At 34.3% G+C, this 22,576-nt stretch overlaps 1 protein-coding gene across 2 annotated transcripts; it reads left to right on the plus strand.

Annotated features, from left to right (window-relative positions):
* Window positions 1–11,207: 11,207 nt before the first annotated feature.
* On the plus strand, window positions 11,208–14,658 carry LOC145124634 (uncharacterized). Of its 2 annotated transcripts, XM_079060047.1 has the most exons (6): window positions 11,208–11,859; window positions 12,125–12,631; window positions 12,776–12,883; window positions 13,126–13,173; window positions 13,279–13,709; window positions 13,794–14,658. In XM_079060047.1, the coding sequence occupies exons 1-6, from the start codon at window positions 11,385–11,387 to the stop codon at window positions 14,448–14,450; spliced, it is 2,226 nt and encodes a 741-aa protein (XP_078916173.1). In that variant the 5' UTR covers window positions 11,208–11,384; the 3' UTR covers window positions 14,451–14,658. The 2 variants fall into 2 exon arrangements, with proteins under 2 accessions (XP_078916173.1, XP_078916174.1); XM_079060048.1 differs by lacking the exon at window positions 12,776–12,883 and having other exon boundaries at window positions 11,209–11,859.
* The last annotated feature ends 7,918 nt before the right edge of the window (window positions 14,659–22,576 follow it).

Genomic DNA, 22,576 nt, shown 5'->3' on the forward strand with positions numbered 1-22,576 from the left:
ACGAAAATGGAAAAAAAAAGTAGGGGTGTTCCATATACGGATGTTAAGTTTTTTGTATAAGGGGGGGGGGGGGGGAGGGGGGGGGGGGGTTGACGTGGAGTCAACGTGGAAATATAGTGGCAGTTTCCCATTAGCTTACCGTACACGTCGGATGCTAGGTAGGATGAGAAACCGGGAAACCTTCTAATATAGTTGGTCAAATCGGACCAAACGAAAAAGTTACTTTTGCTACAGTAGAATCTTCCCTACAATTTAAATGTATGATATTATGATTATTATTTAAAAGAGTTGATTCGTACGTAATAATTTTTATTTATTCATAACAATTTATGCTTTAAAATGTTGTATTGTACAACTCTATAAAACATAAATAGTTATGTATGGAAAAAAAAAATATTATGTACGAACCGCTTCCCTCTAAACTTTATCTAAATAATTGTTACTTTAGTAATTAATCTCTTCAGTGCATTTTATGTGAAAGTATACTTTTGTATTTTAAATATATTTCATTCAATTCAATCGTTTTTACATATGTCAAGCATAATGGATTAATGGTTCGATTCATTTGCGCTATTCACTAATGATTACTGATATTTTCAAGTAAGATGTATATTTATATTTATTTAGATGTATTTATTTATGATTATAGTATATTTTTGGTCCATAAAAATCAAACAGTGTATAATATTATATCGTTAAATGCCTTCACCTATGAAAAAAAAAAAAAAAAAAAACCTTTTAGCCACATGCCAAGTAGATATTGTTTCAGTAAAAACTTACTAGTGAACGAGTTCAAATTCATGAGTGATATGAAAAATCATTATTTTTTTTAATATAATAATAGTATGTACAAGAACATGTATGATAACCTAAATGGGACAAATAATATAAATGTATTGTTATTCGATGACGATTAAGCTCATTTAAATGTTTTTTAATCACTTTTACTTTATAATATTGTCACACTTAGGGGTCGTTTGATAATTGTTAACTGAGTTAGAGCTGACTGAGTTAGAAGTTGACTGAGTTAGAAGTTCTGACCGAGTTAACTTCTGACTGAAATTTGCTGTTTGATTTTTCATCTGACCGACTGTGCAAAATGACTATATTACCCTTACACAATATTTTTTATAATAATTCTTTTATTATTTACCAATTTATATTTTGAAAGAAGGCATAGACCACTTATAGAATTGAATGCCATTTTTTCTTATTTCTAGATACATAAATCTCATATTCATATTTAAAAAAAAAAAAAAAAACCTACTGCAGAACTTCACTTCCATTTCTGGGACGAGATTCATCTAAACATTAGAAGCAAAACCCCAAATTGCCAACACGGTAGCAATCACCATTCATCTTTTCCCAAAATAATAAAAAAAACTATAATTGCCATTATCCGCATACCAAAAGTACTCAATACATATAGATTACATTAAAGAAACTTTGGCACCTCAAAAATCAACCAAACTATACCAATATGCACAAGTTGCAATGTCATACAAATCATAATAATCAGGTATGCCATCTTCCCCTATTGAAAAAACTCATCATTTCTCCCTGTAAATTGTTCCATTGACCGCTAATGAAAAGTGTTACAATGGTAACAATGGACACCGCTAACGAGCGATATAGACTATCATATTCAACAATCAACACCACAGTGAACATTTCCCTTTTTTGCACATTCTGAAATGATAAATGGGATTCCTGTTCAGTTTTCACTTCAGGTTGTTCCTGTTGCAATCAATATACAAACTTTAAAAGTTGCATAAATACACAGAGATCATATGCTCTCACTTGGCTATAATCTAAAGGATTTCGACTTTCATTCATGTTTTTTCTAAGGTTTCAATTTCAAACTCTAAGAATTAATTGAGCAAAGTAATTGAAATAAACAAAATTAAATCACCTGTTAACAAAAGAAGATGTCCTTTCATAGTTAACTGCCAACAGGAAGACAAGGTGACCTGAAGCAGCGATGATACAAAATGAACAAGCTGAGAAAGATGTGTTTCTACTTTGCCATACGAATCAAGGATGTTCTCTTTTTATTATTTTCTATACATAATAAGGATAATTCATGGCTCGATCGTACTCAGCTTTCAAAATCGATTTAATGGCTTTATCTCGAAATCGATTTCATGAATCGATTGAAGAGGAAGGACCAGTTGTAGTGGAAGGAGAATCCGTGCGTGGATTGAAGGAGAATGAGAAGTCACGTCCAGGGGCAAGGAAAGGAGAAGGACAAATACGTGAAATTTGTGCAAAGGACCGAGTCAGGAAGCTTTTCTTGGAGGACCGAATCAGAGGATCTGGACCGAATCTGATGTGCAAAAAACCCTAATCAAACAAGTTGTCCCTGTTCAACCCGGACCGGGTCAGAAAAATGCTATGACTGGACTGAGTCAGATCAACATCAAACAGACCCTTATAAATATCATTAACATAAGTTATATTATGGAAGATTAAAAAAATATTAACAAAATTCATATATAACGTGAGTCATCTCAAAAATTTATCTCATACGATCACTCACTTTTTCTTTAAATTAGTCATTATAAAGACAATGAACATTTTATAAAATTTAACCTTCCAAAATAAGTTATGTTTGAATGTCATCATAATCAACGCCAAATTAGAGTTTAATTTTTTTTAATTAACATTGAAAACTTAAAAATTTATTTTACTATTTAAACGTATCAATCTAACCTAACCTAATTATAATGGCCTAAATAAATCAATTTGTTGGATCAAGTTTTTTGACCATTGCAAGTTGAACATATATTTTTAAATAATATATGTGAACCGATTCAACAAACAAAAACCCAATTGATCTAAAAATCAAATGGACAAGACAACTTTCAATGGGCTTCAACAATCTTTACTAATATTTGATTGGGCTTTAACATACACTTTAATAAACCCTAACTGAAATTTGTGTGCCGTGGAGTAGGCGTGGGCAAAAAAACCGGTTCACAAACCGAACCGGTTCATCTCAGAACCGAACCGCTGCAGAACCGAACCGTCAGTTTAAACCAATTCGCATTTTCAAACATTGGAACCGGTTTACTACGAACTGGCTTGGAGAACAGGTTTTGAACCGGTTTAGAACATGTTTTGGTTAGTTCATTATTCCTAGCATGCGCATGGGTGTTTTTTTTGATAATTCCAAAAAGTAGAAAAGTAGACTGTAAGAGTGTAAGTCCAGCATGCATATGTCTCCATCATTCTTTTTTTTTTTTTTTTTGACTTACCGATGCTCACTATAAACAAAAAGAAGAGAGTGAAGTGACAGCTCATATATATATATATATATATATATATATATATATATATATATATATATATATATATATATATATATATATAATATTAATAATGATAATGATAGTTTTCTTTTCTTATACAGCTCATATATATACATATATACGTAAACTCTTTTTTCTTTCTTATGGGTGTTCTTTATTTTCAATTTTCTTCTCTTTTTCTTTCATTAATACGTAAACTCTTTTTTACATACCAACTCTTCATAAATATTTAGAATTGCCACAATCACTCTCAAAGTGTCAAGTATCAACACTTCTTTGTTTTTTATTTTTCTTTCTCTCTCTACAGTTTGCATGCACACCACGAAAACACATATATGCAATATGCTTACTGTTTTCTTTTTTTGCATGTGAAGTCATCAGTTTTGAGCATATTCTCCAAAACAAAATTAATCCATGCGTATATTAACCCCTCTTTAGCCAAAAAAACAAAACCAAAAAAGCAAATCAAGAAATAAACACGTCGGTTTTTTTGAACCGGTTTATCCTGAACCGGTTTGATGAAAACCGAACCGGTTTGTAAAGGTTCGGATTATTTTGGTGGTGAACCGGTTTAGGGGTGAACCGGTTTTAACTTTGTTGACCAGAACCGAACCGGTTTTCTGAACCGGTCCGGTTCGAAAAAAAAAACCAGTTTGTGCAAGCCTACCGTGGAGTGTGAACCCTCAGATAAAGTGGCATCATCCTATTTGTAGTGGTTCCAGGTAGTTTAGGTCATCCACAATGGAAATTATGTGAGAGTTTAATAGATTAAATGTGAATATAATATAGAGGAGAGAGAGTGTAGAGTTGAATGACCATTGAACGGTGCAATAAAATTATAATGAAAAATTTATGAATTTTTTAAGAATTAAATTGAATGTGTATATTTTCTTTCCTACATGGTAATCCATACAACTCTCCATGGGTTTAATCCAGTGAAGATAACCTTACTCTTGCTATAAAGTCACTTAACCCTATAGCACATTCCTCAATAATTTCCGTAATAATCTCTTCTAAAAATAACAGTATAACTTTTAAAATAAATGTTTGTACTCTTTTTAATTTGATACTTCACCTTAAAATTGATAGTACTCATTTAATTCTTTAATAAATAACAATTTCCAAAAAAATTATGTATAAATGAATAGCAATGAAACAACCCTATATCAATGCAGAAAATTACATCATTCTATCTAAATTAAGTCAAATTAAACAACGATATATAGTTGTTCATATTAAGTGATAAAAGTTCATTTTTGTTATAACAATAAACAACTAATTAATTTTATGAAGAAATTCTATTGTGATGACCACTAATTGTGTACCTAGGTCGGCCAGGCCAACATCGGCCCGACCATAGCAGCATGGTTCATAAACAACAAGGCACAACTGTTTGGCCCACCAAACCAACACCGACCCAGCCATAGCGGATCAGTTTACAAACGAAAAGGTACAATTGTTCAAAGTATTCGACCCATAAGGCAATGCCAATACACAACAAGCAAAAGATGGAAACAGGACATAGAAAGTCGCACAAGTACAAGATTTTGGCAATAGTATAATATAAAGCAATACATGTAACCTAGCTGTCTTTTCCCGGGTAACACAAGCTACCGGATAAAACCGTGTACCAGGGAATGTGGAGATGCCTATAAAAAGCCTTCAAAGACTCAACGATCAGCTAATGTTTTCAGGACAAGGAACTCTTATAATTTTTTATAAACAACATCTAATTTTGGTATCACAGATAAATACTCGGGATCCAACCCTCCGTATGGCTTTATAACCTAGCAGTTGTCTTATTTTGCAGTGTGTCTTCCTGAATACTCATTAGGAAAGGTTGTCAATAACCAGCTACTACGTATCCGGAAGACCACATAGCAATATTGGTGTCATCTGTATCATAAATATGAGAAGTGCATTTATAATAGCAACATGATAAACGCCAAAATCATTATGACTCACTAACGCAAGACAAGGGGAAAATCCCACTATATAAAAAAGAGAACAACTTAGGACTCTTGCACAAAATATTTACAACACAACAAAGCCAAGAAACCCGGATAAAGGGTGACGAGCCAATCCTAATACATGGACATATACATGACATATGTGTCCATCGAATATAATGTGACAGTGGGAGTTCAACTGAGATAATGTACGAACACTCTATTTCTAGGTTATCAGAGGCAATAAAAAAGAAACTCAGGCAACCCGATTCAAATTTAACATGCTTTTTTGGGCATTCGGTATGGTTGTTAGGGATATTATGATTGTTGTTAATGTTACGGGATCATCAAACACGAGCCAAAAATAAAACAGATGCTAGACTTCATAATAATACAGTCCTCGTCGCCTTATAACATAATTTTCGGGAGAAGCGTCATGAAAAAATTTGAAGCAATTTCATCGACAATACATGGTTTAATTAGATTTCAGATCCCTGTTGGAGATGGAACGGTACACAGTGGTTCACTCATTGCACCAATATTAACATTTATAGCGGAAAAAAAAGATCTGATAATAAGGAAGCCACAACCAACTCAAGAAGATTCAGAGATAGTTATAATAAATGATGCATACCTATAACAAGAAATTCGGATCGAATCTACGTTAACAAATTCGTTGAAAGAAAAGTTAACAAGATCGTTAAGAGAAAACACCAATGTATTCGCTTGGCAACCAACCATCTTGGTTGTAGTGCCAAGGAAAGTGATATAACATAAATTAAATGACAAGATAGGAACGAAGCCAATTCGACAGAAAAAAAGATGTTAGTCTAAGGAATGAAACAAGGTGATAAACAACAATGTAAATAAATTGGTGAGTGTCAGTGTTGAGTATGGAAATATTGAAACTGATGTTGGCATTTGTGAAAGCGTTCGTGAAGGTTATGTTGAAGACGTATCTTGGAGTATCTCTTGCTTAGTGGTTCCTTTAGTTATTTGGAATGTGATGTATTTAACCACTATACATATAGCCTTTAGCTTCGCTTGTTAGGTAATCTTCCCAAAAAAACTCCCTTTTTATATCAAAGTCAGTTAGGTTGAGCAAAACCCCAAAGTCTCTTTGTATGTTCCATTTCTCAATCAATAATATATAAGATCTTTGACAAGATTATTAATTCATGATTATCATTCCAATTCAGCACACCATTTCTTTTTGGATTTCTCAGTTAATATTAGAGCCAAATCTTGTAGATCTAATTGCTTATTGAAAGAAACGATCAGAAACGACGAATTTTGTTCATGAATCTCACTTCGTTCTTCAAGTTTTGTAAGTTTTCTGGAGTGAAAGTGAAATCTCTCTTGTTTTTGCAAAATTCAATATAGATTTGAAGTTTTTTTTCATATGTTATTCTCTACACATTCTTTTACTTGATTCATTCTTGATTCGTGTTTGAGAAGTAAGTAAGAAGTTTTTCCAGTTTTATTCTCAGATTTGTGGTTAGATTCGTGTTCTCTTTCTAGAAATCTATCTCTCTCTCTCTCTCTCTCTCTCTCTCTCTCTCTCTCTCTCTCTCTCTCTCTCTCTTTGAATTCTGTTTCTTGTTGACGATTTAATGGTTTTGTTGTTGTTATCCTCCATTAGTGTACCTGGATTAAGGATTAAAGTTTACTGATCCAAATTTTTGTCTTCAATTAAGAAAATACCGGTGTCTTTATTATGAATATGTGGATCGAGATGCTATTCAGATAATCTCTTTGTTGATGGGAAGATATCTAAGTACACATGTTGTAATGAACATGGGATTTGTTGTTTATGAGAATAAGAGATTTTAGTGGATCAATTTTGTATTATCAACGCTCATTTAGATCTAGAAAATGAACAAGAATTAGAGAAACAAAGAAAAAGAAAATAATATTTTATGAGAGAAATAAAAAGAAAAGAAGATAATAGAGATAAACGGTGGGTGAAGGGAACATGATGTTACCTCAAGTACCGTTTTTACATAGAAGGTCTAATATTTCTACATGTTATTTGTTGAGAGTTGTATGTATTTACATTTGTGAACTTCATTATTTGTATGTGTTTTGTTTCAGGACCATTCAGAATATAGCAAGGTTGCTTGGAACAACAATGATAGATGAAAATTAAAAGACAATTTCATGACAATTAAGATTCACCACACCAATAATGAGAATGAAGATTCTTTCAAGAATGACTTACTATAAAATATTGTATTATTATGGAATGAAGATTCTTTCAAAATGACTTACTATAAAACATTGTATGTTTGTAGAATGTGAAAAATATTCCAATAATGGCATTATATTTTTATATAATGTAACTATAAATTTGTTTTATTTGTTTATTTTTGGACATTAGCTTCTTGAATATTGTTAATAATAGATGATTATTCTTTAACAATGCTCTTAGTCTTCAACTCATGGTTTAAATTTTTGATATTTTTCAATATATTCATTCAATTAGAATATGTATTCTGTCAGAATATGCAATTTGTAAGAATTTGTATTTTGCTAGAATTAAAATTGAAGTTATTACAAAAATTAGAATACAATATTAAAATAATAAAAAAATCCCTTAAAATCCAATTTTTTATTTTTAATTTTGTTTCATAATTTGAAAGTAATGGAAATATACTTTTTTACCCTACTTTTAATTAAATGGTATTATTCTATTTTATTTAATTTAATAATATAGATAAATGACTTTCTTAAAATAACGAAAATGATTGGTCCATAATCATTCCTACACCCACACAATAATTTGTTATAACACAATAACCTAAGCATATATATATATATATATATATATATATATATATATATATATATATATATATATATATATATGTGGGAGTGTTCAATTGAGAACATTTTTTATCGCGAGAACATTTAAGAACAAATTTTGAAAAAAAATCATCAAATAATATTAATATAAATCAAAAAATAAGTAAAAAAAATTTAAAAACTCACTAACCAACACCACTCACCACCCAAACAATATCATCCACCACCACCCGTCACCGCCACCCACCTCCACCACCCATCACCACCTCCACCCCACCCACGACCCAATATCATCACCACCAACCGACATCGCCAACCATGACCATCACCCACCCACTATTACCACCTATCACCTTCACCCATCTCCACCACCCATCACCACCGCTCGTCACCGCCACCTGTCACCCACTATAATCACCACCCCAACTTTTATTGTTAAATTCTGTTCAGTTTCCTTCCAACCAAATGTGTGACAGAATACAATTCCTCCATAATCCAAATTCTTTCCAAAAACATACTCCAAAACAGTCATAATCTCCCTATTCTAATAAAAAAATAAGTTTATTCTCCTTTTGACATGTGTCACCTTATCATGCCTTCTAATTAATGTCATTCCACTTGTCAACATATTGACTATTCATTTCAAATTTCAAAATTTGAATTTCTCATTCTAATTACATGAAATTAATAACATTAAAATAAAGTTAATACAAACTATAAAGATATATAATTTCACGTATTTATTAAAATCAATGATTATAATTTTATATAATTAAAAAAATATCTTTTAATTACTAATTTATTTAAAATAAATGATTAATAATTTTGATTCTTAATATGAAAGTTTAATTAATTTTGTAACCGTGGTTCCTACGGGTTATAAACTAGTAAGGATTCATAAACAAACCTAGCAAATTCCAAGCCTTGAAAAATACTTCACTTGTTCCCAATCCTCCTTGTCAAATGGATCCTCGATAGACACAATAGGATAGTCTAAAAACCAAAAATAAGTCAAAGATAATGAATCATTGTCTCATAAAACGTGACAACATGTTCATATACCTCTACATAGTTCCTTATAGTTCCTTATAAATCTCAATCATATCTTCTCCTGATTTAAAGTTTTGTCCCGACCTTCGCAGAGATTTGAAATCTAAGTCATACTTTGATACTAAAATCAATAGTAATATAGATGTCAAGTTTTTTTTTAAAAACTATAGTTAATAGAATTTTAGATTTGTAATATTACGTATTCAAAAATCAGTGGCAACAATGTCAACTGCAGTCTGTAGTTTATCAAAATACCCTGTTCTACCAATTGCCTCCATTACAAGATCTAGTCCTTCTCTAGAGCTGCAAAAATAGAATACTAAAATCATAAATTGAGGTAAAAAGATCACAACATATTAATCAGAAGACATTAGACATGCCTGGTGGTGATATCAGGAGCATGGCCACCATCTTCACCAACATTACATACATGTGCACCATATTTCTCTGCAATAACAGCCTACATTGAATTCAACAGATAAATAATTTTTCAAAAAAGAATGTAGAATGAGAATGACACAATGGATTGGTATGATGAGCAACTCACCTTCAAATGATGATATGTTCCAGATCCCATTTGCATTGCCTCCTCAAATCTCTGTGACCCAACTGGAAGAATCATAATCTCGTGATCATATTAAAACAAAATTCTCAAAAGATATAACAACATTGAGAAATGAGAATTGATCAATATAAACAGTTCAATCAATAAAGAAACATACCTGCTTGGATCCTCGAGATAAAAGAGGGGAAAATGATTGGAGAGCTGTCGCAAGAAGGGGAAGTGTTGGTGGCGCGAGATGAATAGAAACGAAATATCCATCATAAGGTTAATCAAATTTATAAGCTATGTCTTGCAATCCACTCACCTTTTTGAAGAAGAAAATGATTGATATTGAAGATTAGGGGAAAACGTAACCTGCTGAATTCATTTGGAAAAACAATCATTTCCTAAAACAAACGGTTCCTAAATTGAAGGAATTTAAGATGAGCATTCCAGTTTAAATGGATGAAGAGGATTAGGGATTTAAGAGAGATAAATAAATAAGATGAAGCATATTAGGGTTTAAGAGAGATAAATGGAGAAGAACACAGTTGAAAAGGAAACCATTTAGGGATTTTCGATGCGTAAATTATGACCGAGAATTTGGGAGAGTTTGAATTTTGATTTTGATTTTATGGAGAAAAAGAAACATCGGCAGCGGTAAAATGAATTAAGAAGAATGTGAGGTTGAAGCGAAGGACAGTATTGGTATTTTACTTTAAAAGTTTGAGCGGGAAAAATTGATTGGGAAGGGTTTAGAGAATGCCACGTGGCGGTTAATGTACTGTTTTATTAGAAAGAAGATATATATATATATATATTATTTGAAAGAAAAAAATAATAATTTGGCCAATAAGAATTGGAGAGAGAACGTGAGGAGTCCTACTCTCACCTCATTAGGGCATCCACAATGCATTGAACTGTATAAAGTTTAATGGAGTGCCACATCATCATTCACTATTTCATACAACTCTATTCATTTTTATCCCACAATGCATTAAACTCTACAAATTTAATGGAATATATTAAAAAAAATATTTATTTAAAGATTTAAAGACTTTCCTTTCCCCATTGAAGAGTTCAATGATCATTGAACTCCAAATCCATTGAATGTCAATGTGTCATCTCACAATGATGGAGTTGTATCCATTGAATGACAAGTAGACATAACACATCATTCAACTCTTCCATTAAACTCTCTATTATGAATGCTCTTACTGCACACCCGTTCCTACACCCTTGTATAGTGTTCCGAGGTGCTGGGTCCCGGCTATCCCTTCTGGCTTGGCTCCTTCCAACCTAAAAATATGGATTATTTAAATATTTTATTCGTGACTAAAAAATTGGTTCATTTGCCAAAATACAGATCTGGCGTCAATAATATGGATTTTGTGGCCGACCACAAATCTCTTCTTTGCTAAAAGATAAGGTCTTTAAAGTGGTCTATGTGGGCACCACAGACCTGACCTTCAAGATAAAAGAATGAGGTTCACAATGCTTTTATCATATTAAAATGTTCTCGTAAATAACTTTTGTAATTAATACTCTTTACCTGAATGAATTTTTTTATGTGGCGATTACTTTGGAATGATGCGATCTTATAGCGCCTTTGGTGGATCTCAAAATAATTAACTTCATCTTATATATCTTCTAGTTTAAATATATTTAACAAGTTGGAACGGATACTCACAGAAAGAAATAAAAAAAAAATTAATAGAAAGAAAGATGGCAAACTCAAGCTCTAATGAATATGTTACAGTGGAAGTTGGAGAAGAAAACACATACCCATACCCATCACATGTTTATAATGTCCCCAGTTTTATTAGCTTGAAACTGAGTGGTAGGGATGAGTATCGTATGTGGAAAACACAGATGATATGTCTCTTAGAGAGTCATGGTATGCTTGGTTTCATCGATGGAACACTTGTAAGCCCTCGAACCAGTAGTAGTGTTTCATGGAAGGAGAAGGTGGGTGACCATCAAACTCAATACAAGCTGTGGAGAAGATCAGATGCCCTGGTGAAGGGTTGGATTCTTGGTTCCCTCTCCAAAGAAACACTTGGGTATGTTCTGGAACGTCTCACAGAAAAACTCCATCAGGAGACTGATGCGGCAGATAATTTCAGTGCAAAAGATGTTTGGGATGAACTGCAGATTATGTATTCTCCTCCTACTTTTCCAAAACTGCCTGTTGTTGAAGGTACAATCTATCTCTTGTTTGGTAATCTATCGTTTATTTGGGTTGGTAATTTAGATAAACTAGAGCATAGCACTACTTAATTATACAAAACAAGGTGAAACAGATACAAAGTATACAAAAAACGGATAAAAGCGTCCATACAAACAAATATTTTTTTCATCCTCTTTTAAAATTTCTAATGTTTAGATTAGAGATCAAATTACATCAGAGCACATATTTTGTATGTTGTAATTTTTACCTTCATAACAAAATGATGCGAATACAGATACACAACAAGATCAAGACAGAGCAGACGATCTCCAGAGATTGTACCAATTTACTCAACGAGGATATTGGCCGTCAGTCAAAGAAATATTGCGCAAGAGAAGGGTTACAGTGACAGACAAAATCACGAATAATGGCAACACCGCGCTCCATATAGCAGTTGGTACTTCCAAGATGCCGGAATTCCTAGAGAAATTGTTGGAAAGAATACCGGAGAACACACAACTAATGGATGTGAAAAATTCAGATGGAAGCACGCTGCTTCATGTCGCTGCCATTATTGGCAACATTGAAGCTGCTGATATCTTGGTGGCAAGAAACCCAGATTTGTTGTTGGCCAAAGACAATGAAGGTCAGACACCACTAGCCTTGGCTCTTTCTAATATGCATACCGAGACAGCCCGACATTTGCTGCAACACATCAAGACTGATATACAGAAGGATGCTCTGTTTTCTGGCAAAACTGGTGATGAGCTTCTAGTTAGTGTTATTTCCTCTAAAGATTTCCGTAAGTGTCGACTGACTGGAATCAAATTCCAGTAGTAAAAAAACCAATCCACTTAATTCATACTGCTGACTTTGGAATATATATATATATATATATATATATATATATATATATATATATATATATATATATATATATATGTAGGTTTTGCAAAACATCTGTTCCGGCACTATTACACAAAATTGAATAGTGATGCTGTGCTGATGGCTATAGCTCAAAATTTCCCACTCGATTTAAATGAGAAAAATATAGGTTTGTTGTTTTTAATCTTGATTCTGCATGTTCCTTTACATTGTCAAATTATGTATAACTCTTCTCTACCAAACTTCCTGCACAATTACCACTTTTTATATTGAAGGGACAATTGAATTACTTGAGAGAGCAGACTGCTTTTGCACAACATTTTGGCATAATATGATCCACGAACATTTATGTTGTTGTTTGCACATTCTAAAAACCCATCGCTCTAACAAACATTCTATGGCATAATGCAGTGACTGATTTCATCCATACACTTATCCTATTTATCCCTACGACGTTAGGTAAGATGATCAACCAGTACGGTCATTGTATTACTAAAAACAAAAAAGAGAGGTAAAAAATGTCTATTTCTCTTTTTGACATGCTCATTTTGGTCTATGTTATAGTATGGCCATTCATTAAAGAGAGAGTTCAAATTCATGAAGATGCTATGAAACTGTTGCGATATGTATCTTGGTTGATTAAGGAAAAAAATCACTCCAGCCTTCACCATCACTATTACACAAATCCGATTCTCGAAGCCACTAGACAAAATGCATACGAGTTTGTACAACGTGTTGTGTTTCACTTCCCAAATGCAATTTTGAGTGCCAATGAAGATGGTCACAATATTATTCAGTATGCTGTGATAAATCGCTCAGAAAAGGTTTACAACCTGCTTTATCAGATGAGCGAACATAGGAATATATATCGAACAATTAAAGACTCCTCAGGGAATAATCTATTGCATCTAGCTGCAAGACTGGCACCTAACAACAAACTGAATCTTATATCAGGGGCAGCTTTACAAATACAACGTGAACTACAATGGTTTAAGGTATGAATCTCCATGAGTCAAAATTGACATAGTTCATATTTAAAGACCATAATGTGTAACAATTAACATACTGTAATCTTGTAGGAAGTGGAAAGATTCATTTGTCCTCTAAATATCATGCAAAAGAACTCTTTCAACGAAACACCACAAACAGTATTTACAAAAGAACACAAGGACTTGGTGATTGAGGGAGAAAAATGGATGAAATCCACTGCAGAGTCATACACAATCACAACTGCATTAATCATCACCATGGTGTTTGCAGCAGCAATTACGGTGCCAGGAGGAAGCAATCAGGAGACTGGGATACCAATTTTCAACGACAACATTGCCTTTAAAATATTTGCAATATCAGATGCCATTTCATTATTCGCAGCTGTTACGTCATTATTAATGTTTTTGTCGATTCTCACTGCACGTTTTGCTGAGCAAGACTTTCTGTTGAAGTTGCCTACAAGGTTGATAATTGGTTTGGCCACCTTGTTTATCTCAACAACAGCCATGATAGTAGCGTTTGGTGCAACGTTGTACCTTGTGTTTGGCCAAAGAAACTCGAGGATTCTTATTCCAATAGCTGTCTTGACATGCCTACCAATCACTTCTTTTGTGACCCTGCAGTTCCCTCTCGTTTTAGACTTGATGAGTGCCACATATGGTCGTAGTATTTTTGGTGTGAACAGAAGTACTATTTTTGGTGTGAACACTAGTTATTCTCGTTGGGATAGAAAAATAATTATTTGATAATAAATTGGGAAATCAAAAATGATAGTGGAAGTTGAGGATTAAATTGTAAGACCATGCGGTACTCTCAACAAGAGCATCCGTGGTCCATGTGGCCACGAGAAAATTTCGTGCACACTACCCCGACATTTTGTGGTCGGGCATGGTCGTTGTTCTTCGTGTTCCCGACGACGAGTTTAAACGGAAAAGTTGATTGGTCATTGGTTTATTGACCGTTGAATGGTCATTTGGTCCTTTTTTTCAAACTCAATTCAATACACATAAATAAACCTTCTATTTTCACCAAAACTTACATCTTCATTCTAACCTTCATTCTCTAAAACCACAAAACACATGCACATGGATTCTTAAAAACTTTTGACTCGGATGACGACGTAGAATTCGTCAAGACATTCTTCAACGTTGTGCAACACATTCACGACGAAGAAAGTTCGAATGTTACTCGTACAAGGGCGGTCGTCAATCGTGATCGTCAAGCCGCACACGACTTATTAGTATGTGATTACTTTGCCGATAATTGTCTTTATGATGATGACTCTTTCGAACGTCATTTCCGTCTGAATAAGGCTATATTTTTACGTATTAGTAATGCTTTAGAATCTCGTTATGATTTTTTTAAACAAAAACCCGATGCTAGAGGAAGAATGAGTTTTAATAGTATACAAAAATGTACGGATGCTCTTAGGTATTTGGGATACGGTATATCATTTGATGCATCTGACGAATACTTGAAAGTATCCGAGAGGACCGCAGTTAAATGTGTAGATTGGTTTTCTGCATGTGTGTATGAGGTTTTTCACGAACTTTATCATTTAATTATTATATTATTACTAATCAATTATACTAATTTTATTATTATTTGAATTTTATTTTTAAACTTATTTTTTACAAGATTAATAGAACAAAAAGTATATAATTTTTTTAATAAATAATAGTATAAATATAATCATAAAAAAAAGATATATTTAGAAAAAGTCCAACGACCGAAAGACACTGAATAAGTTTATTATTATTATTATTATTATTATTATTATTATTATTATTATTAACTTTAGGTTTAAGTTTAGAATGAGAAAAAAACTTATAAATATGGTAGATTTATTTTCTTCTTTAAAAGAATGATTGTCTTTACTTTACATTTTTTTATTTGACATTTTTAGTCATTTTTTCCAAAACAATTTGTCAAAGAAAGTTTTATCGACTTTTTTTAAGATGGTTTCAGAAAAAATGAAAAACTAAGGGATTTTTGGAGAAAATGAAAAATACAATGCTTTTTTATTGAAAAAATGGAAAAAATACAATATAAGATATTTATTATAAAAGTTAATAATAATAATAATAATAATAATAATAATATACATGTAAATTTTTTATATCATAAAAAAGTGTCAAATTTTATTAGTTAGATATATTACGTTTTAAAAAATATAACAAATAAATTATATTAAATATAGTTTGTAAAAATTATAATAATGTATTTGTCTATTTTTAAAAGGCAAAATAAAGAAAGAAAAAACAAAAAAAAAATTAGTGGGTGTTTCACAATGAACAAAGGAAGGGGCGTAGGTTTCTGGGATGTCTAATCATCGCAGAAAAAGAGAAAAAAATAGATAAACACGATAAATAAATGGGTGTTGCTAATAAGACACCTCTTGGACACCCTATTGACCACTTTTTAAAAAAATCAACCTATAGTTAACTACTTATAATCAACTTTTTCGGAAAACAATGCAATTTCAACCATTAAAAATATTTCAAAATTAAATTAGGGTGTCTATATTGTAATATCCATTTGAATAGAATAATTAAAATGATAAACCCGGAACCCCGAGAAGCAATTTTATCATTATTTTACATTATTATTGTCTAAAATCAGATAACAATTAGCTAGGAGTGGGTTTCGGGAAACAAAATGACAAGACTTGAATCTCCAAGGGTTAAAGTGTAACTTTGGGACACAATTTGTAAAGATTTTCATAAGGAAAGGGGTGTTTGGTAGTATTTGGATTTAATATGTAATGATTTATGGAAGCAGGGACTAAAGAGTAAGTTCTGGACCTAAGCTGAAAAGAAATTGTCATGGAGGGGCCATTTGGTAAAATATTGGGTCAAAGTTGAAAGGATTTTAAGGAGCCAGGGTCTAAATGGTAATTGTTGGACTTTGTTTGAAGAGATTGGAATGGGAGGGACCAGATCTGTCATTTTCTCTATATGTTTGCATGGAGCCGGGTATATAACCTCCTTACCCTCTCAAACTCTAACCCTAAAACCGGTTGTGATACAGCTGTCACCCCCTACCTCCCTCCAGCCGCCACCCCTAACTTTCGACCGCCACCACCGTTGCTAGCATCTCTAACCTCCGAACCCAACCATCGTGTCTCGTCCTTTTGACCGGGAGATTCATTGGCGACCAAGTTGGAGCGAGGAATGTCAACATGAGGCTGTGAAACCTCTTCAGCCGCCGCTGAGTTGCCATTAGCGACCACCGCTGCCGAATCTTGCCACCTTGTTGCTGCCGCTGTTGTCATTACAGACGAGAGAAGTCGTGAATCGGAGCTAGTTAATAAGAAGGTTATATGGCCTTTTTTTCCATCAGAGAATGCGACTCCTCCTCTTCTTTTCACTGTTGTGGTTCCGATGACCTTAACCGCTGCCTTTAGCCACCGTTGTGGCCACTAAGGATGCTGCTGCCGTCTTCACGCACCACCAAGTGGTGATTGCATCCAGATTCCGAGCAAGGTCTCGTTGGGGGTGTTGTTGCTTGACTGAGAACCCAAAGGAGATCACCGCCACCACCGTGAGGTGGTGGCTGTCGTCCCAAGACGTTTGATGTCGTCGTCGGGGGCCACCAAGAGGGTGGCTGGGGTACATCTCGTAGATCAGAAGCATGTATGGATGGGTGTTTCTGTTTTCTTTGGTGTGTGTGTGTGTATAGGGTAGATTGGCCGGAAAATTGGGAACCACCACCACCACCGTGAGGTGGTGGCTGCCACTATATACCACCACCGGGCACCACGAGGTGGTTGTGTGTGTGTGTGTTTATTAGTGAGTGTGTGTGTGTTATTGGTGTTTGTGTGTGTGTTAATCGGATGGTATTGTAATTTCTAACAAAATGGAATAATGAAAAGAAAATCCGTCACCACCATCGTGAGGTGGTGGCTGCCGCCACCGGTCGCCGTGTCGGAAGGCGATGTGCCTTGTTTGGTTTGTGACTCGTTTGGATGTTTGGACAAAGGGACTACCAAACCCTAGTGGGCCCAATGAGACTTTAATGAGCCCAATGAAGCCCTAATGGACATAAAAGCCCAACCATTTGATTAATGGGCTAGTATTTGGGTTGGAAAACCTTAATGGCTTGGAACCCTAATTTTGGGGAAATTATCGGGACCCGCACTTGAATTAATTAACAGACTCAAAATATTAAATTATAATCATTGGAAAATTCACCTGAGGCAATAATGGACTTAATGGATTAAGTCCTTAATGGGTTAAGTAGGAACACTTAACCCTAAGCATCATTTCATGTAAGAAACCCAAATTTTAATTGGGCCTTGAGTTGGGCCTTTCTATTGGGTTTTGGTAATTGAGTTATTAATGGGTCATCCAAGAACAAGCAAATGAACTATAATAATTTAATCCACTTTAGGGTAAAGCCCATATGAGGGTTTGGGCCCAATTTGGAATATTGGGCCGTAGATGAGCCATAGATGGGTCTTGATGATTATATGATATTGGGCCATTAGAAATGCCAAATGTTTGGATTGGACTAAGTAGTTGGGCCTTTAATTATGACCATGTAAAGGTTTGGCCCCAATTTGGAAAATTAGGCCACATGTTGGGCTTTGGCCATTACTTGACTTTTGGGTCTTTGGAGTGTGAGATGGACCTTGGGCTTGGAACCCAATTATTAATTGGGTATTGTTTGATGTTGACAGTTCGAGAATCTGTCAACCAGCAGCTGGAGTTTTATCTGCGGGACTTCAGCAGTGCCAGTTGAGTTACCTCACTATACTAAGGGGTCTAAGGCACCAAGGCCGGCCCATTGGATATGTTATCCTAGCAGTGTTAGTATGTTGAGTATGAAGTTAGTGTTGCATACTAGTGGTTATGCCAGCTAGGTAGATCTGTAGGACTACCTGTGTTGTTATATGATTATCTGCATGCTCAGTGGTTATGTTATATGTTGATGTGTTATGTAGGATGGGTTGAGGTGATACTACTCCGTGCGGTAACCAACAAACACGGGAGCATTCCAGTTACGGGCTAAGGGAGACTCGTGTCGCACCCTAAAACCAAGGATGACGGAAACGTCCGGGGGTGGATGACTTCATGTATAGTATCACAACAACGAGTATAATAGTGCCCAAAGTAAATACAACCATCATAAATATAATTGAAAAAGTTATACAATAATATGTGTTTTACATGTTTCCAATCAATTACACTTATGATGACAAAAATGAAATGTTTGACGATTTAACGTCCCATCCTCAAAAGCGGTTGATTTCCTGTTTCACTGAATTCCTGAGAATACAAGTAGTTTGAAAAAGCGTCAACAATTAAGTTGGTGAGTTCATAAGAGTTTTATTTGAGAAAGAAGCCGTTTTCCTTGTAAAAAAAAAGCGATAGAGTATGATTCCAGAAAATTCAATATTTTCTTTATTAAACGCGAAATGAACTCTCCTATGTTATACATTAATGTACCCTAGAAGGACCTGTAGATTCCTTCTATAATCACCTAGTGTATATAAGTTATATAAAATTTAAGTTAAATAAACTGTCGAATATAATGGGTCTGCTCTAGGTCCACAACCAAACAAGGAACAGGAAGTAAGGCGGGCCCACCAATTCTAAGTTGATTGTGACTAGATTCTTATATAACTCTAGCATATACACTTAGCAATTATAGCTGAAGTCTAACAATTCTAGATGAAATGTAGTTTTGATAGAAATATGTTTCCAAAGAAAATCCAATATTTTCCTTATAAAATTCATGTAGTCCTAAATATCAAGACAGAGAATATGTGTGTGTTTTGTACTTATAATGTTCATAATGGTAATGTGTTTCCAAAGAAAATTCAATATTTTCCTTATAAAAAGTCATGTAGTCTTAAACGTCAAAACCGAGAATATACAAGTATTTTTCCATACTTAAAGTAATTCATGCAAGTTTAAATCGGCATAAACTCGTTTAATTTAGAAGTAAAACCCCTTTTTAAAGTAGAATTTTTCCTGTAAACTTAAAAGATTGTTAACTCCCTATGTGAGTCGCTATAACCATACTATAACATAGATGCCTGTTGCGACATTCTTCAGACGTCGGAATCGAAATTACATTTGTCACCACAGACCTGCCGGTCTAGCTGTTGCAAGCAGCTCAGGTGCGGGTTTGTCGGACCCAATATAGATCTATACACAATTATCACGCTCTCCCTACAAGATACTCTGATTATAACTAATTCAGGATTTTCTGTGGTACTTAAGAGTACCCCGAAGGAGAATGTCTCATAACTTACGTTAACTAGTTTACATATAGTTTTGAGTATAAAACCTCTTCCGTGGAGGAAGTGAAATCACCTTTTATGAAAATACATTTGTGATATAAATCCATAAACTATTAATATTATAGTTTATCAAGTAGTATATAAAAAACCCATTTGTTTTGAGAGTAAAACCTTTTCCATGTAGTATGCTTTTATCGAAAATTCATAAACTATACTTAATGTAGTTTATTATATGTGTTCGAAATGAATGGAGGAAAAACCTTAACATGAATGACTAATTTCTGTTTATGATGATAAACTAACAAGAATGCATCCAAACATTGAGAAACTTATCGTTATGCACTTTGCTCAACATACTACAAAGTGTTGTTAATATGGTAAACTATGTAACTAGTTTTTATCCTTTCTGCACTGTTTTGAAATCATCATAGAAAAATCATACGAAGTCAAAAACTAACTCCGTAAACTCTGAGAGTTTAGAAAATGTGTCTAGTTTATTCATAATTTTTATTATGATTTTTAGAAGTCTCTAGCTTATGTGAAAGTGTTCATAATCACAGACTGGTCAGAATTCGTTTCTGAAATGATAGGCAGTTTTGTAAAAATCACCATAAATCGTAGAAAAATCATATGGAGATGTGCAAGTAGTCATTTGAAAGTTAAAAACCTGAACTACTTTCATATTAAACAGTTTTGAAAAATATTAAGTTTAAGTTGGGTAAGACAGTTCGTGAACAGGTCACAACTTTTCTGTTGTAAGCTGTGAAGTTAAGTTTTGAATATGTTTTGGTGTTTTAACTTGTATTCCCCCCTGAAAACTGAAGAAAACTAGAAAATGTAAGGGTATGAACTCACCTTGAGTGATTTCTTGAAGAGTGGATGGTTGAAGATGATGAGTTTCAAGTCTAGATCACTTGATGAACACACGAAGTTTTGGATGATCCTAAGAACGATTTTTGGTGTTAAGATATGAGTCGATGATCCAAGAGTGTTATGAAAACATGTAATAGCACTTGAGTTAGAAGGAAATACTTACCAATAAGTGAATAAATGACTCAAGAACACATCAAAAGTGTGGCTGAAAGTTGAGAGAAAAGAGGCCCTCTTGATGGTTTAAGAAGTGTATAATGTTTGATGGTGAAGCAAATGATCAAGGAAATCCCAGGCATTTCCTTATATGGAGGGTTGCTGGAGCAAGTAGCTAGGGTGAAGGGATGTTTGCCTTGGTTTGTGTGATGTGGATAAGGTTGGACAAATGAGAAAGTAACACATAGGAGGCAAGTGGGCACACTTGACCCACATGTGGTGTAGGATACTCTTCTTAATGTAAAATAATGATTTATAATTAGTAAATCCTTGAAAAATAATTAAAATAAGAGTTCTGGGGGTTAGAAATGATAAAAATATGAATTTGGTGAAAACATCCTGTCAAAAACGGGCTTAGGAGGCGAAAGTAGTCGAAAACCGACATTAGGGACCGAACCTGCGAGGTTCGGCTCTTAGGAGTGTGAGAACCAAGAGGGAACCGAGAGAAGGAGGGGAAGACCGAAGGTCCGAAGTGGGGGAGCCGAAGGTGCGAGGCTTCTCAGATATGGGCCGAGGTTCGGTCCTCGCTGCTGGCTTCGGTCCGAGAAGGCCTCTGAAACTTTCGCTTCTGACAATTTCGCTTCTGACACTTTCGCTTCTGACAGGTTCGGCTCCTAAGAGGTTCGGCTCCTAAGAGGGGTTTCGGTCCTATATAGCTGTTTTTCGAGAAATCTTTCCGTTTTGCGTGATTTTTGACCAAGTTAAGGGTCGGGATGACCCGGATGACTATAAAAAGTTTGAGAGAGATTTTGGGAGAGATTTGGGAGAGATTTCACATACTTGGAGAGATTTGGGAGAGATTTCACATACTTGGAGAGATTTGTGAGAGATTTAACCTTAGCCATTATTATCGTATAATCTCGTAATGCAAGGTTCGTGAACCCCGTTATACTTCATTTATGATTGTTTTAAGTCCCCGAAAGGGTCCTTAGTCGTGTTTTGATGCGTTTAACTCCCTTTTTAGGGTTTTTACATTGTTAACACTTAGATTCTTCAAGACACTTGAATTTTTGACATACAAATACACATTTTTATACATAGAGTAACTTTTTAACATACAAGTACTAGTTAAGTTTGACCGGTTTGACTTGTTGACTTTGACTTTGACTTTGACTTAAATTTGGCGGTTGTCATAACTCGTACTGTGGGCTCGATGGCAATCCAGATGTGAGTTGTGGGCCTGGAAGGCAATCCAGACTCTCACTGTGGGCCCAGGGGTAATCCAGTCTGTAAAGCTGTGGACCCATTGCATGCTGTTCAGTTTGTTATGTTATGATATTGCTGATATTGTTATATGGACTGTATTTGTATCGGTATTTTGGGGGAACTCACTAAGCCTCGGGCTTACACAGGGTCGATCCAAACGTATATGGGGCCCGGGGCGTAAGTAAAAAAAGGGGGCCCTCAAAGACAAATATAATAAAGATTAAAAAAAATATCATTTATTCTTCAGTATAGACGTGTTCAATTAGCAATAACAAGCAAGTCAAATTGTTTATCTTTTGAGCTAATTTGAGTTTAAACCAACTTTAGGCC

The sequence above is a fragment of the Lactuca virosa genome, chromosome 7 (assembly GCF_052849685.1).
Source record: "Lactuca virosa cultivar CGN04683 chromosome 7, Lactuca_virosa_CGN04683_v6, whole genome shotgun sequence".
Taxonomy (NCBI): Eukaryota; Viridiplantae; Streptophyta; class Magnoliopsida; order Asterales; family Asteraceae; genus Lactuca; species Lactuca virosa.

Coding starts and splice junctions, on each gene's coding strand:
- LOC145124634 (XM_079060047.1), top strand. CDS start 11,385: ATGGCAAACTCAAGCTCTAATGAATATGTTACAGTGGAAGTTGGAGAA. Junction 13,174..13,278: donor ATTTATCCCTACGACGTTAG/GTAAGATGATCA, acceptor TCTATGTTATAG/TATGGCCATTCATTAAAGAG. Junction 13,710..13,793: donor GTGAACTACAATGGTTTAAG/GTATGAATCTCC, acceptor GTAATCTTGTAG/GAAGTGGAAAGATTCATTTG.